This window comes from Melanaphis sacchari, unplaced genomic scaffold (assembly GCF_002803265.2).
Source record: "Melanaphis sacchari strain LSU unplaced genomic scaffold, SCAv2.0 Contig1_pilon_pilon, whole genome shotgun sequence".
Lineage (NCBI taxonomy): Eukaryota > Metazoa > Arthropoda > Insecta > Hemiptera > Aphididae > Melanaphis > Melanaphis sacchari.
The window spans coordinates 4,523,478-4,538,929 of NW_020270976.1; the positions used below are offsets into that span (position 1 = coordinate 4,523,478).

At 25.8% G+C, this 15,452-nt stretch overlaps 1 protein-coding gene across 1 annotated transcript in view; it reads left to right on the top strand.

Moving 5' to 3' along the window:
• Positions 1-11,641, top strand: part of LOC112593241 (nose resistant to fluoxetine protein 6-like) — a 32,305-nt gene extending 20,664 nt beyond the window's left edge. Inside the window, exons 5-14 of the mRNA XM_025337600.1 lie at positions 2,700-2,794; positions 2,955-3,157; positions 3,240-3,400; positions 3,501-3,669; positions 3,757-3,950; positions 5,402-5,543; positions 5,872-6,061; positions 7,289-7,431; positions 9,826-9,956; positions 11,393-11,641. Of these exons, the coding sequence (XP_025193385.1) occupies positions 2,700-2,794; positions 2,955-3,157; positions 3,240-3,400; positions 3,501-3,669; positions 3,757-3,950; positions 5,402-5,543; positions 5,872-6,061; positions 7,289-7,431; positions 9,826-9,956; positions 11,393-11,465 (1,501 nt within the window). The 3' untranslated portion in view covers positions 11,466-11,641. The remainder of the gene's footprint in view (positions 1-2,699; positions 2,795-2,954; positions 3,158-3,239; positions 3,401-3,500; positions 3,670-3,756; positions 3,951-5,401; positions 5,544-5,871; positions 6,062-7,288; positions 7,432-9,825; positions 9,957-11,392) is intronic.
• The last annotated feature ends 3,811 nt before the right edge of the window (positions 11,642-15,452 follow it).

Consider the following 15,452-nt stretch of genomic DNA (forward strand, 5'->3'; position numbering starts at 1 on the left):
GAATACTGCGTATTTTTTATTAATTACTGTTATTAATTGTGATGTATATGGTTAATAACAACATACTGATGTATCGAATGATGACGTGAATTGATTAGTGGTACAAATATTTTGAAAACATTAACGGGTATAGAAAATAATGTACGTTATATAAAAGCTTGCAAGCCCTAATAAATAATATTTTTTACCAAGAAATATAGTGTTTAGTAAATATTTTGTAAACATTTTAGGTATCAACGATTATTTGGTTATAATTTTTAAGCTACATCAAAAACACAAAATGTCGAAAACTGGCCGTATTACATTAAATATTCTCGTTTTACAGTCATAAGTAATCATTTTTTTCTAAATCCATCTGTGTGATATCGAACATAAGACTGTCAAAAATGAGCTATAAAATTATCACTATATTGAACACTTATACTCTGTAGACAGTATATTATCTACTCTCTATGAAATTGCTATAAGCCTATAAATGTTCTACAGTGTATACAATATTAACATTACACAAACAATTACAATTACATAAAAGAAATCAGTATTACGTACATATAATATAATCGTTTTGATATTATTTTTCTAATAACAAACTATTATAATTAATTTTTAAATACTCGATTATGTCTCCCGGAAAATTTAGTATTTATATTAAAATCACCTCTTTTCAAAACTTCTGAACTCCACTCATTACATTTTTACTGTGAAAACATGGAATTAATTTATTTGGTTACTATCCATCCGACTGCCGTATATTTAAACTTAACACTGATGAGTTATTTTGACAAGTTCGATGACCTAGAAATAAAACCAGTTCACAGATATTTTCGCCGTACTCATTAGGTAGTTCTAATTTTTCTCATTTATTGCAAAACAGTATGTTATAAACAAAACGCAGACAATCAAACCTATTTGTTTTTGTTTTTCATTTTTAATGGTAAATTTACAAACTTCTAAACTCACGTACCTTTTTATTTAATTAACATTTGTGTACAGATATTAGCGCAATTTCGTTCATCTGCTATGAATGTTAATATTACATACTACCTATATACGACGATTGGTCGTAACTGTTAAAACTGTTTTTATGTTGTTTTCCGGAAACTAAAGTGAAGTCCCTGACATAAAATACAGTAAAACTGGGTCATCGCGATCAAGAGTTATGTGGATGGAATAGTTTAAATATATTTAATCCATAAGTATCGGAAGAATCCTTTGTAAGAAATATACGGAACAATGCTTGATGAGGGTCGACGTTGATTAAAGCGGATATTCTCATCAAAGGTGTCATTGATTATTATGTTGTTCCTAGATCTCCTTGGTTTTAGATTGTGTTTAATACGTAACCGTTGCTAACAAACTACGATATTAAACTCTGCGCTTTTAAACTTAGAGAGTTGAGTTTTTAAAATAATCGTTTTTGTTTAAAACGGGTAAGGAAAAGCAACGTTCATATGCATAACGCGTGCTTGTAATTCCTGGTTTTTGTACGTAATTTATGAATTTGATGAAATAAAACATAAGCAATATTATAAATGTTGTATTTCCTAATTACGCTCGTTATATACAACATTCAGTTAATGTACATTATTAGAAACAGTGAAACACATGTATAAAACACCTGATCAATACTGACTGTAATAATATGGTAGTTGCTTTATTACGTTATACATATACTTGTCTTCAGGCCTGCCACAAGTACACAGCATTTGTTCTCGAAATATTAGTAAAACACGTACAAAAATATTTATTGATGTAAGACTCCATTGGTTACAAGTCATAACTTATAACAGAATAATATACTCAAAAAATATAGTATTATTGCAAAAATTATAGTTCACTTACCAGCGTTTGGACGGAAATTACGACTGACGCTCCATAGGTCTATTCAAGTTTTTTGATGGCACTAAAATAATGTAAAGGAGAAATTTTAAATGTTTACATATAGGTTACATGACATATTAAAAACATTTTATTAGTAAAAAAAATTAAAAATTTATTCGCAAATATGTTATACTACTTTATATCTCTACTAGGTATATGCAATATATTAAAAACGAATTATCTCAGTCAGTCGTACATTTACGAGTCTGTATGAGAGCGAAGAAAACCATCCATACTCGATTTAAATTGTTTTATGTATATATTTAAAATTCAAAGTTTTAACGTTATTCTCTACGTACATAATTATGTTATTTGTTGTATATGAAATTGCTTGAATGTAGGTATATGCAGTTTTAAAGAATTTAATTAAATATATTTGGTGGTGTTAACTAAAAAAAAATATGAAGGTAAACTAAAAATGTACACACTTTTATCGTCAAATTATATCATTATTAAAACGCATTTGTTTTAATTAATCATAAATAAATTGAAAAATAAGACATTCTAACTACATATTGAACTCCAATCTTTTTTTTTCAAAGTTAAATTAACATGGGTAAATACATTTGGTGTATTTTGTAAATTATATTGGTTTAGTGTATTATGCAAATACAGAAATCGATATTACGTTCGACATTAATTTTGTTGTTATTTTTGATAATTTATTAATATAAACTACAATGGAATATTTCTATTTATAACCACAATAAATATGTTTCTATAAATTATGGGGGAGATTAAAAGTGTTCTTTTTGTGATATTTGATTGTTGTCTAACAATTTATGAGTGATTTCATATATTATTTTTTTTTTTCACAGATTACTCATTGTATTTTTGATATTGCTTACCACAATTGCAACTGTTTTCGATTACACAGTATATTCTGAACTAGCGGCATGGAAATGGAATCAAGGTATAGTGACAATTGCAATCATATATTATTAGTAATAAAATATAAAAAGATACATACCAGTGTTAACTTAAAATCTATAACAAAAATGGTCTAGAATCATTGGTTCAATCAATTATTATAGTTCCATATTTTTACGACCAATTATGATACAATTTTTCAGAATCCAAATCTGTGGATTTGATCATGTGTTTCTCCGGTAGACGCGCTATGCAAAGCTTAAAAAACAAAAGTTGTGTAGTCCGAGGATTGGACCTTACTCCATTATGCGGAACTACAACTATTTCAATGATTCTTATTATAATCGGGCACAGATGGGGATTCCGATTACCCGGACCATTACAAAACTACGAAGTTAATGAACAAGTATTAAAATTTAAATTATTTTAAAACAGTTATACAGTTTTACGCATAGAATACATTATAATATTATTTTCAAAATTTTCAGGTGTTCTACAATTATTTCATTTCAATATTCACCTCTCACATGGACTTATTGGTGGACACATTTTTTGCAATAAGTGGAGCTTTAATGATCTTAATCCTACTTGACCGCCTTGAACATTCATTCATTAATCCTTTTAAAGTATTGGTGTTTAAATATTTCAGGTGATTTCCTATAACTCAATTTTCCGAATATAATATAAACAATAACATTACAATAATGATTATAAATTGTAAAAATTAATTGTTTTATACTGCCATTTAGATTAACGCCTGTTTATGCTGTGATCATATTTTTTTTTGCTACTCTTCAATACAAAATGGGATCCGGCCCCCTCTGGGAAGCTTTTATCGGAACAGATAAAAAAAATTGCCAACAAACATGGTGGTTAAGTTTACTGTACTTGAACAATTACATCGCAACCGATAAAACGGTAAGTTAAGTTATTTACTACTCATATGTTATACATAGGTAAATAAAATAACTTTTTATTAAATTTAAACTTAATGTTTGTTCTCAGTGTGGATATCATACGTGGTTCATGCCTTGTGAATTTCACTTCACGATAATTGGTATTGTATTAGGGTATGTGTTGCACAAAAAACCTAAAATCGGGATGTATTTAACTTCCTTACTAATGGCTGTTTCTATTGCTATACCATTTGCACTCACTTTTATTGGACAGAAACCAGGAAATATTCAGTTCAACATGGAGTAAGTAATAAATCTAATAAAATATTTATGACAACAATAATAATAAAAAGAAAACCAGAAAAAATGTTCACTACTGATGCCTTTTTATAATTAAATTTTGAGGTGACATTGTAAATAGAGAGTGTATCTAGAGAGTATTATTAATAAGTAACTATAATTAGAAATTATGCACTAAATTACACTTGAACGGTCTTCAAGTTATAATATTTAACAAATTATAATATTCTAGAACCGGTTTCAGAGGAATACCTGAAAGACTGAAAGTTATAAAATTGTATCTATTGTACATCGTATATAATTAAAAATCGATCTAAATAATATTTCGCGTTTAAAATGAACAGTATGTATATATAATATATATATATGTGTGTTTTTCCTGTAGCGATGTACAAAGTTTTGGCGTTTTTAAATCCCTACGTGTGTTGTAAAGAGAGATCACATAGTAATAGTATGGTAGTATGCATTGTAGTAAGTTACAATTATTCGATATCTAACGTAAAATAATCTGTATGGTCACATGTCAATGTGTACACGCCAATGATGCCCACTACAAATAAAGGATTTAAATACATTCTATACGGTTTACGCGTTATATATTATTTATTATTTAGATATCAAAAGACGTAGCGTGTTCGTCCAATCCCTACTTGAATGGGTGCATAATTTAATTATATTTTAACCCAATTCAAATGTATACGGTTCAAATTTATTAATCCTGTCCAAGTACGAAAAAATTGATTTCAAGTGGTCTTAACGTCGAAAACAGGTTTAATTCAGTTTTCAGTATCTTTACCCGTGTTAAGCTAATTTCGTACATCATTCAAGAATATATTTTTCGTTACTTATCATCCAACATAATATTATGTATACTAATATATAATATATATGTATGTTCATTTTATTTTTTCGGGATGGGGCTTAGCTATACCGTCCCAAACACATCCATCTAGTTGTGACTAAGTTTATTCACTCACGAAACTATAACCACGGAAACTGGTAGAGGCGTGGGAATTTGAATGTATGCACATCAAAAATAACAACCATTATACGACATGAACACTACACACTATACATTTAAAACAACATTGCAGCCTATACGCCTAACCCCTTAATAAATGTTGTTTCCCTTGACTTTGTCCTGTTTTGTGAATTCTATTATTTTTACAACAACTAATTTTTAATGATTATTTGAAATAACATGTATTATAATTTGATAAATGAAAAAATATGGAATCATTGTACTGAAAAGTGTTTATGTACTTTTTTTTTTAGGTTACAATAAATGAGAACTGTAATATTATATTATGTAGGTAGATAAAATAAATAACATGTTTTTGTTTCCAGTTCGAGAGAATATTTTTGTAATATTTACAAATGATTAATTAGATATCATGTTTATTTACATTATCAATCAAATTTAATATAACCAATAACAAATTTTATATTTTCAGTTTCACGACAAATCCAACCAACGATGATTATTTTATGACAATTTACATAAAATCTCATACTCGTGCTGGACCTTACATAGTTGGTGCTATTTTTGGTTATCTACTGTATAGAAGAAAAGAGAGTACAACTAAATTAAATTTGGTAAGATAAATAGTTAAATTATACTGGTAAAATGTAATAAAATATGATCTGACCCTCTAGGCGTAGAATATAATATATTAAATAAAAAAATATATATTAGATTAGTAAATTAGTAAATAAGTATAAATTGGTTTGAATTTGTTTCAAGCTAATATTAAGCTTATAAGAAACATTAAAAGAGTTCAAGAGAAGCGAAATTATTAAATTTAACAATACTTATTCCATATTCGTTATATACCCTAACTTCATATATAGTCATATTACGTATACATTACAAATATATTATTATTTTAATTTAAACATTTTTTACGATATTACTTTACAACAGACACAGACATATGTTTTGCTGACGATTTCTCTTCTAATATGTACAACTACGTGGTTTAGTGGAGCTCTACTTTATCACCCTTCTTATGTTTACGATCCTTTGCAAGCCGCTCTTTATGGTTCAACAATAAGGAGTGTTTGGGCTGCAGGTTTAGTCACAGGACTCTATGCTCTTATAATTGGACCACCAAGTAAGTAATGTAGTTAGTAGTGAATATTAACTATGAAGAAAGAATGTCATATATATATATATATTACATATTATAATAAATAAAACTATCTAGATTAATTATTATTGATATGGTGCACGCTATATATTATAGATACATTTATAGTAATTATACTTAATTAAGCTACCTTTTACTGTAAAAAAAAATCCATTTAAAGTTACATGCTATCTGATATAACCCTTATTAAAATGTATAACTTTAATTTCCAAAAAAAAATCAGTAAAATCTTTCCAAAAAAATGCGAAATATTTAATGACAAAGAAATCGTATTTTTTTACTAAGTTTAATAAAAACATATTTTGTGCAAAAATGCTTATAAATTTAATTAATTTCAATAACCAATAATAAAACAGGCATGATTAACTTTTTTGAATGAGAAAATTAAAAATATGCTCAACATTCAAAAAAATATAATTTTTATAAAACTTCTAGTAAATCGTTACCGTTGCATTTCTTTCATAAATTAAACGAAATTTTAAATATGTAAATCTAATTTTAGAATAATTTATACATTTTATAGCTTATACAATTTTGAATAACTATACTTTCAACAGATATTTACTATATTTTGTGAATATTTCTACTATTTATTCATAATATTCCGTTTAGAAAACAAATGCCATCAAAAGTATACAGGCTGAAAAAAATACTAAGTACCGATATCAATGTAGGTAAATTATTATTGTACGATTGATATAGTTTAATTATGACTTTTGGGAAATTTATTCATAAATTGGACACATTATAGATATCTACATAATAATAATCGATAATCCTGTTATTGTTATTTTTTTATTTATAAACTACAATGCGAAGCATCCACAAAAAAGAAAAATATATTTTGTTTCAATAATAAATGGGATACCCACCACAGTATGTATAAAATTTAACGATATTGTCTAGCGCATGGCAGATGGAGAGTTTAGATTATTAGTTTTTCGAACTTAAACATTATGTCACTTTAATCCTTTTATGGGTTATTTACTGAGAACTGTTTTCTGAAAAAGCTGTGTGAACGGTTTATGTTTAAAGAGACGCGTGGGTTTCTAAATCAATTACCTACATTTGATATTGTTTCATTCGCGTGTACAAATAAATAACATGGTTTTTTCATTGTTGTTTTTCACAAATACCATTTCAGTCGTAAAATTATACTATTTTTATTTATCCCTTTTATTTATTTTCCAGATTTTGTGAAGAATATGCTGTCATGGAAACCGTTTATACCATTGGCCAGCTTAAATTTTAACGCGTACATGGTGAACACTGTACTACCTGTAGCCGACACGGCCAGCAGGCGGAGTTCCGATCACTTCGACATCAGAAACTTCGTAAGTGTCATTAATATAATCAGTGAGAGAAAAATAAAAATAATAGAATCGATGCAGATGAAGTAAAAAATAAAATAAATAGGCAAATAAATAAACATGTCTGTAATGGTCTACAGAAAGGAATATTATCAAGATTATAAGAGAATGAAAATAAATTGGGATGTATCATGGTTGTAATAATTTATTTATTAAATTGTAGTTAACACAATAAAAAATCGTATAGGAAAATATGTAAACATAGTTTGTTAAATATTTTAACACTCCGAGATTAAATTAAATACTCAATTATAATTATTTTTGTCACGATAAAAACGTTATAATTGGAGTATTATTAGTAGGTATACGTTTAAATTAAAAATAAACAAATTTAGAGTAGGTACATTTATGGTACGTTGCTGTCTCTGCTGTGATGAAACTTGTATTAAATTATACAGTTTATCTCACTTGGCGGAATCTGCTAATAACTATTTATACATTTTATAATTAAAATGATGATGATGTCTAGTCGTTCTGGAGACTTTTGAAAAATGAATCGTTAAAATAACTAAGGAAATTCAATTAATTATATTTATACTTGTATTACACAGGTATTCAGTTGAAGTACTTAAAGTAAAACAAGGTGCAGAGTAAAAACTAAAACGATTAAATTTCATTGAATCCATTTCCTAAGGAAATTAGTAAAGCGATAGGAAAAAGTTTCAGTTTTTTCATCGTTTTTGTTTACTGTATTTTAGTTTCGATATTTAAAAATTTAAATCGATTATAATGCATCCACTTAGTAGTTGAACGTCACTTATTTGCTTAAAAAAATATATACTTTTTTAATAATGACCAAACATATAGTTTGTGTAATTAATTATTATACAATTCGTTAGTTAATTGAAATTTTAAAATACTCTTTGATATTTGATGTGAAAACTATAGGTTAATATCGTACAGAAAAATAAAACGTTTTTAACAAAATCGACGATAGAACAATGAATATAAGAAGAAAAATAATGTATGTAAAATGCACCTAAGAAAATAAAACTGTGATGGGTTCTTGGACGAGTCGATTATTTTTTGTTCACAATACATGACTAAATATTCGTATCAGTTATAAGTTCAATATAAATTTGTTCAAGGGACTAAAATAGGTATATCATAATATACCCGTTTAACGTTATACGTGTCTATTAGTTATATTTATGCGAATATTCGAAATAATTTGCAAATAGAAAAATTACATTTCTAAAACTAATAAATATTATGGTATAGAGAAATGAGAGACTTTAAACTTTATTTTTATTCTAGTGTTATAGTAACAATAATAAACTAAATTACTAAAATTTAATTAAAGTTGCCTTTCGATATTTCAATGGACAAGGACAAAATTTCTTTCAAGATTACGAACTACATTTAAGTTATTTTATTGAATGATTGTATTACAGAAATTCTTTTATATTATTCAGAATTTTTTTATTTTTTATTTTTTTTTGTTCGTGATAATTCAATAAACTTAAATTGTATAAATTTTAAACGATGAAAAAACATATTTTTCGCAGAATTCGTGTTATGTGGATCAAATAATATTGTATTTCTATATGTTGCATGATGGTATTGTGTGATTATGCCTTTAATTTTATATGAATACTGTTACTCTACAAAATTATAGCAAGCAAATACTACTAACATTTCGTCAACTTACAATATCGCTGCTAGGATACATTTTCACGTAACGTGAATATAGTTGCTAAAATAATAATAATAAAAAATAATGACTCCCTTGGCGCCCCGTAAAAAATCGACAAAAATATAAACTTTTATGCCTAACAAAACTAAAAGAAAAACAAAGAACCGTCTTTTTTTTTTATGATAGGCTTGACGGGATCAAGGTTAATGCAGACAAATAATATTATACTCGTAAAAATAAATATTGAAAGAATCATTGGATAAAAATACAAATCAATAACAAACAGACATATCTAACTGTATAAATGTACACAACAACAATATATACAATACCTTTAACCAAATAAACAATAACATAATAATAACATTATTATTTTTTTTTGTTTAATGGTATACGATCAATAGTTGATATTTTTAGAGATTAAAATTGTTAGTAATGTACAATACTCATTTAAAGAATTGTAAGTGTTAAGTTTTAATTTATTGTAATATTATTATTTATACTCGTAGATTGGTTGAAATTACAAAATATTTAAAATGTATATTTAACATTTAAATAAAATAATAATACGATATACAAATTCTGTATATGTATATGCAATCTAATTAACATTATGAATTTGGTCAAAGAAATTAAATATTAATTAATTAATTATTGAACATTAACAATATTAAAATTTCATAATACCTAATTTATATGTTTATGTAATATGTATTTTTCAGGTAACTGATGCAATTTCAGACACTGTAATGTGTTTGATAGCTGGTTTGTTCCTTTACTTATTGGTAGAAAGACCGTTCAGGCTTTTAATCACTCAGATTTTTATTTCAAAATCAAATTCCAATGAAAAAAAGTAAATAACTGTTTGTTTATTAATTTATAAGTTATTTTAAGATTTAGATACGATTTAGGAATTAAGAACGATGAAGAACAATTATCTGAGCTATTATTCAAATTACACAATAATAAAAATAATTATTTAAGATCTAATAATTTTAGTGTTTTATTCAGTTTCTAGAAATATAAAAATAAACATTATAATATAAACTATGATTTAAAAATGTGAAATATGCAGACCTTATATTATATTATTTTATAAACGAATATATAAGAAAAAAATAATTCTAACAATATTAATATACGAATTTATAGTAATTTATTATATTTACAGACGACACATAATATTAATTGTATAACTTAAGTTTATACTTACTTCTATATTTAGTAAGTAATTCATAATTTACATATTAAAAATGAAAAATATTTTTAGATGGTTATTTTATATTCACCACAAGAAATTCATTTCATTTTTTGAAAGTCTTTACAAACCATCAATCATAGATAAATTATAATAATTTACACATTTATAAATAGTTACCTAAAATAATTTTTATTTTTGTTAAATTAATATATATATATATATATAAAATTAAAATAAATAAATTTATTATTTAACATCTACAAAATATTAAATAAACAAAAACAATAACTATAAGAAATAAGTCGAATGACCTAAACGATTTTAAAAAACTGTTTTAAAATAAGTTATTAGGTATTAAATATAAATTTTTATTGATAATTAATAACACAATTATGGTGTAATTTTAGAACGCAAGGTTATAAAAATAGTCACAGGTTGTTCGATTTTTAACAAGACGTGATGCCCGCATGTTTTGTCTTCGCAAAACATGGCAAATTGCGTTCAGCCAGAGCCATTTAAGTGTTTTTAGTTTTAATATTGCGGTGAATTGACCTATTTTTCAAATTTAGAGGTAAAATTGTAAGAATAGTAGCTATGCTCTCTCGATGGGTTTTTTCGTTATTTTAAAACGAATTGCGTGCCTCTTTAAATCTTACATTCTTATAGCTTGTTTTAAAATTGAAATATCAAAAACAAAACCGACGATAGAACAGTTCGTTTTAGAGTTTTAAATCTAATAATATGTACATTTACTATGATAATAAAACAAACAACACTACGTGGATTCTGCTGATTGCAACTTTGATGTTACGAGTATGTTGGACGGAGGGAGATCCGACTTAGGATTCGATCGAATACCAAGTCCTTTAAAACTTTAATCATACTTTTTATGTAGATAATAATAATGTGGATGTACAGTGCATCGCACTAACATAGCATAAATATTGGCTTACATGCCTACTTAAAATGGTGAATAATATTATCAGGAACAGATTTACTTATTGTATATACCTAATAATAATTTATTCTATAATTTAATATGATAAATACATTTTATAACATCATTGTTTATCTTCACGTGTTTGCAGAAATTATGTCTCACAAGCTATAGAATCGATTCAAGATTTCGACAAAGTCCTACCAACACATCATCGAACGTAAAAAGACTCGTTATTATATTATTTATTTATTTATAAACATTTTATTATTTTTGTACCATGATGTATATTTTTATTTATTAAATTTAAGTATTTTTTGTGTTGTATAATTTATAAATACGCCAAATTGGAGTATGGGTTACACTCGACGATATTAAATTTGGCTATTTACCATTTTCACATTGTGTTTAAATTCATTTAATAATATTTATTAATAGTTATTAATTGCGGAAGTTGCTACTAAAACATTTGACATTCAACTATTCAAAATATTTAAACAATCGTCGAATGCACAACAAACGAGTATATTATTATTAAATGTTTTGTTTTGGGTGCGAGGGAAGGGAAACATCAGTTATTAATCATCTACAACTTTCCAAACATGTATATCTACTATTTTATTAGTTGATAGTACGATATTACAATAATTACAGTATAATTATATAGCAATGTATTCTCTACAAACTAATAGGGTATACTATTTATACACATACTTGTTCATACCTACCTTAAAATTATTTTTGTGTTTAAATGTCTCTCTACTCACAAGGATTTTCTGCATACTATCTGTATTAAAATTTACAACTTGGATTTCGTTAAAAAAAAATAACTCTTAGTAAGTACTTAACGGAAAATTATTTCTAGTGGTGTAATTCTCAAAAGTATATTAAATTACAACCACAAATATTTTAAAATAAACTTATAACTGGAATACCTATACCAACGCGTATTTATAATTAAAATCCAAATACACCGAATATAATATTATGTTGTGTTTTGTTATAAATACTTTGGAAAATGAATATCCAAGTATCTATCTACACATGTAATTAATTATGATACAACATGATACTGTTTAAATGTTAAAATTCTTTTTTGCAAAAAATAAAATTATTATTAATATATAAACAAACATATAAACCGTGAATATTTAATTAAATTGCGTTTTTTACAATTATTAACCTAACTTAGATGTTGGACTACACGAATGTATACCACATTTCATTATGATGAATTTCAAAAATTCGAAATTACAATTAATTACAATAATCAAAATTATAATGGTACCTACATAAACATAATACATCTCAAATATATGTTTTTTAACCTGTAGTATAAAAATTATATAAATGACAAATCAATCTATTTAGTTTTATATTGGCTTAAAAATGTAAAGACCTTTTCCATAAAACTATCCATGATTAAATCGTATTGTTTTATTAAAAAAATTAATATAAATAATATGATGGGGTGTTTTTTTTTTTTTAATAATTATGTAAATAACATAAACGCCATCCAAGCGAGAGACCTACGAACGCCATAATTAGGTAGAGACCGATTTCGAGGTGATGGAGGAATAATTATAGGAATTTGAGAAGAAGTTGCATATTGCAAAGATATACCTATCAATAATACGTCCTAATCGTAATGAAAATCCACAAAGGAACAACATTTTCTATGTCTCCTCAATCCTAAAGGGTGTAAATAAAATATATGTCCTAAATTATCTACTTACTCAAGTCAACTTTTGATATATATTTAACTCGCGGAACGTGTAAATATTACATTTTATATTGTTCTTATTTTTATAAATATATATGTAGTAGTCAGGTTTATTTGAATGTATTATATTTGACAAAAATCAAAAGACATAAAAATCCGGTAAAACAAATATTATATACAAACACTATCGTGTGTCAAAAAAAGAAATAACCGTGTATCTCATCATAAAACAGAATAATAATAATATCGCATGTCCTTGAACCATCGATTTGTGCGAATTGTTTCAAGTCGAAAAGGAACGGCTATGTAAAACAAGATGTACAATTATACAAATATTACAAATACACCCACCAGTTATTCTTGAGGGATTGAAAATATATCTCCCGGTTCTAATGTCCTTTGATTTAAAACCACCATACCTGGTAGAATATTCCACTATTAAAATAAAAATAATTTGTATTTTGAGTGTGCCCTTTGAATACAATATTATAGAGTAAGACAAATTAGATTATTTCGGAGAGAGAGAGTAGTAACTGCAAACGTGATGGGAACAAACATATTATCGTGGAATAAAAAAACGAAAGCTATTCTTATTATCTGCAGAATCCTAAAATTGTAATGTATAAAAAAAAAAATTGATTTTTTTTGAACTAAATTCTAATTTAAATAAAATACTTTTTTGTCCACCTGTTGAATACATTTCTTTTTCACATATAAATGTATTGATAAAATTGACTATTATATTTACATAGCAATATAATTCTTATAGAGAGCAATAATAATTACAGTAAGAAAAATATCAATAAACTGTTTATATATGTATATAATCTTATATTTATTGTTTAATATATATGTATACATTTTCCGTTCATTATGCCACATTAAGCATAAGCTTTGAAAAATCCTATAGGTTATGGAAGTGGAATGTAGAACTATAGGAAGTGATTGGATTTAAAACAAAGTGTTTTTTTCCGGTACTTAAACACCATTCCAGGTAGTTAAACATGACGTTGTAAACACGCTCTAAAAGTTCCACGTAGCACGCATATATATTATGTATAACAATTTACAGACTTCGATTGTATGTAAGTAATTATTGTTCACTGTCGAAATAGATACATTACACAATAAATACGAAAATATATGTTGTATAAATTATCCATACGATAAACATTAAATATCACCAAATAGTCCATTCGTGGATTGGTACAACCGACCACTGGACCGGAGGAGAAAAAGGATATCTTATTTGTTTCTCACGAACGGCCAACCGTTATCATTCAATTATTTATATTATCCTTTAGAGTTACAATAGCATATTACTCAATAATTTAATTTTTAATTGTATAAGTATTTAACATACATTAATTCTGATGCTCTTATCTACATCAAAGACTATAATACATTTAAAACAATTACTTTGTATCTTAACGTTATATATTGTTACTTGTTAGTAGAGTAATTACTTTTCATAAATAGGTAGTTCCAATTAAAAAAGACATTTTTTTTCGCTACATGATTACAGTCTAAGAGGTATTTCTACGAACAATTAAAATAAATTAAATTGTCTCCCCAGAAAAATGAAACATATAAACCGTTTTAAGTTATATTATTTTCTATTTTTTTTTTATTTAATTGTACAGCTAAGTGTTTGTTTATTAAATCTGGAATCAAAATTGTTTGATCTAACATATTTCAAACTTTAAGTTCAATATATCTAAACGTATAAATTGTTAGACTTTATTATCTAGTGCTTGAAAATTTAATACCAAATTTCTCAATAGTTATTGTATATTTGAATTTAATAAAAAATGTTAACGTTAAGCCACGTTAACATGCTCATCGTGTAGATTATTATTGGTTGAAAATTATTAGCGTACAAATAGCAATATTGTCCACTATTTCTGAAAACCAACGCGTAATAATTGATCTATATTTATTAAAAATATAAGCTTGTTTGTATTTCACAGCAGCAAATAACTGAAAACTGTTATTTAACAATCAAGTGGACTTAAAAAAAAAAAGTAATGAATAATGAAAGAATATTTATTGCAGAAACATTAATAATGTACACTGCAGTTACGTAATTACATAATGAAGTTTAATTGAGTTGATACACCTACCATGGGTGGATATTTATTATTTATTCTTCAATTATTATTATTCAACGTTAAAATAAAGATATAATATTTTATTTATATAAATACTTATTTAATGAGACGAACTCCTATCATATTTTATTTTTTAAATTCCATACAATATTACAGTATATTTAGTTCATAATATTACCTATGTATTTTATTATATTATTTTAAACAATTTTATTTTAAACCAATCGAGTTTGTACTATAACTATACGTCTATACGCCTATATATCATACTATATACTTACTGTTTTTTTCTTTGGTAATTTGACAACAATAAGAATGCCAAATTCTTTAAAATCCACACATCAGATGTACTCGTATGTTTGTTTCAAACCGCATTG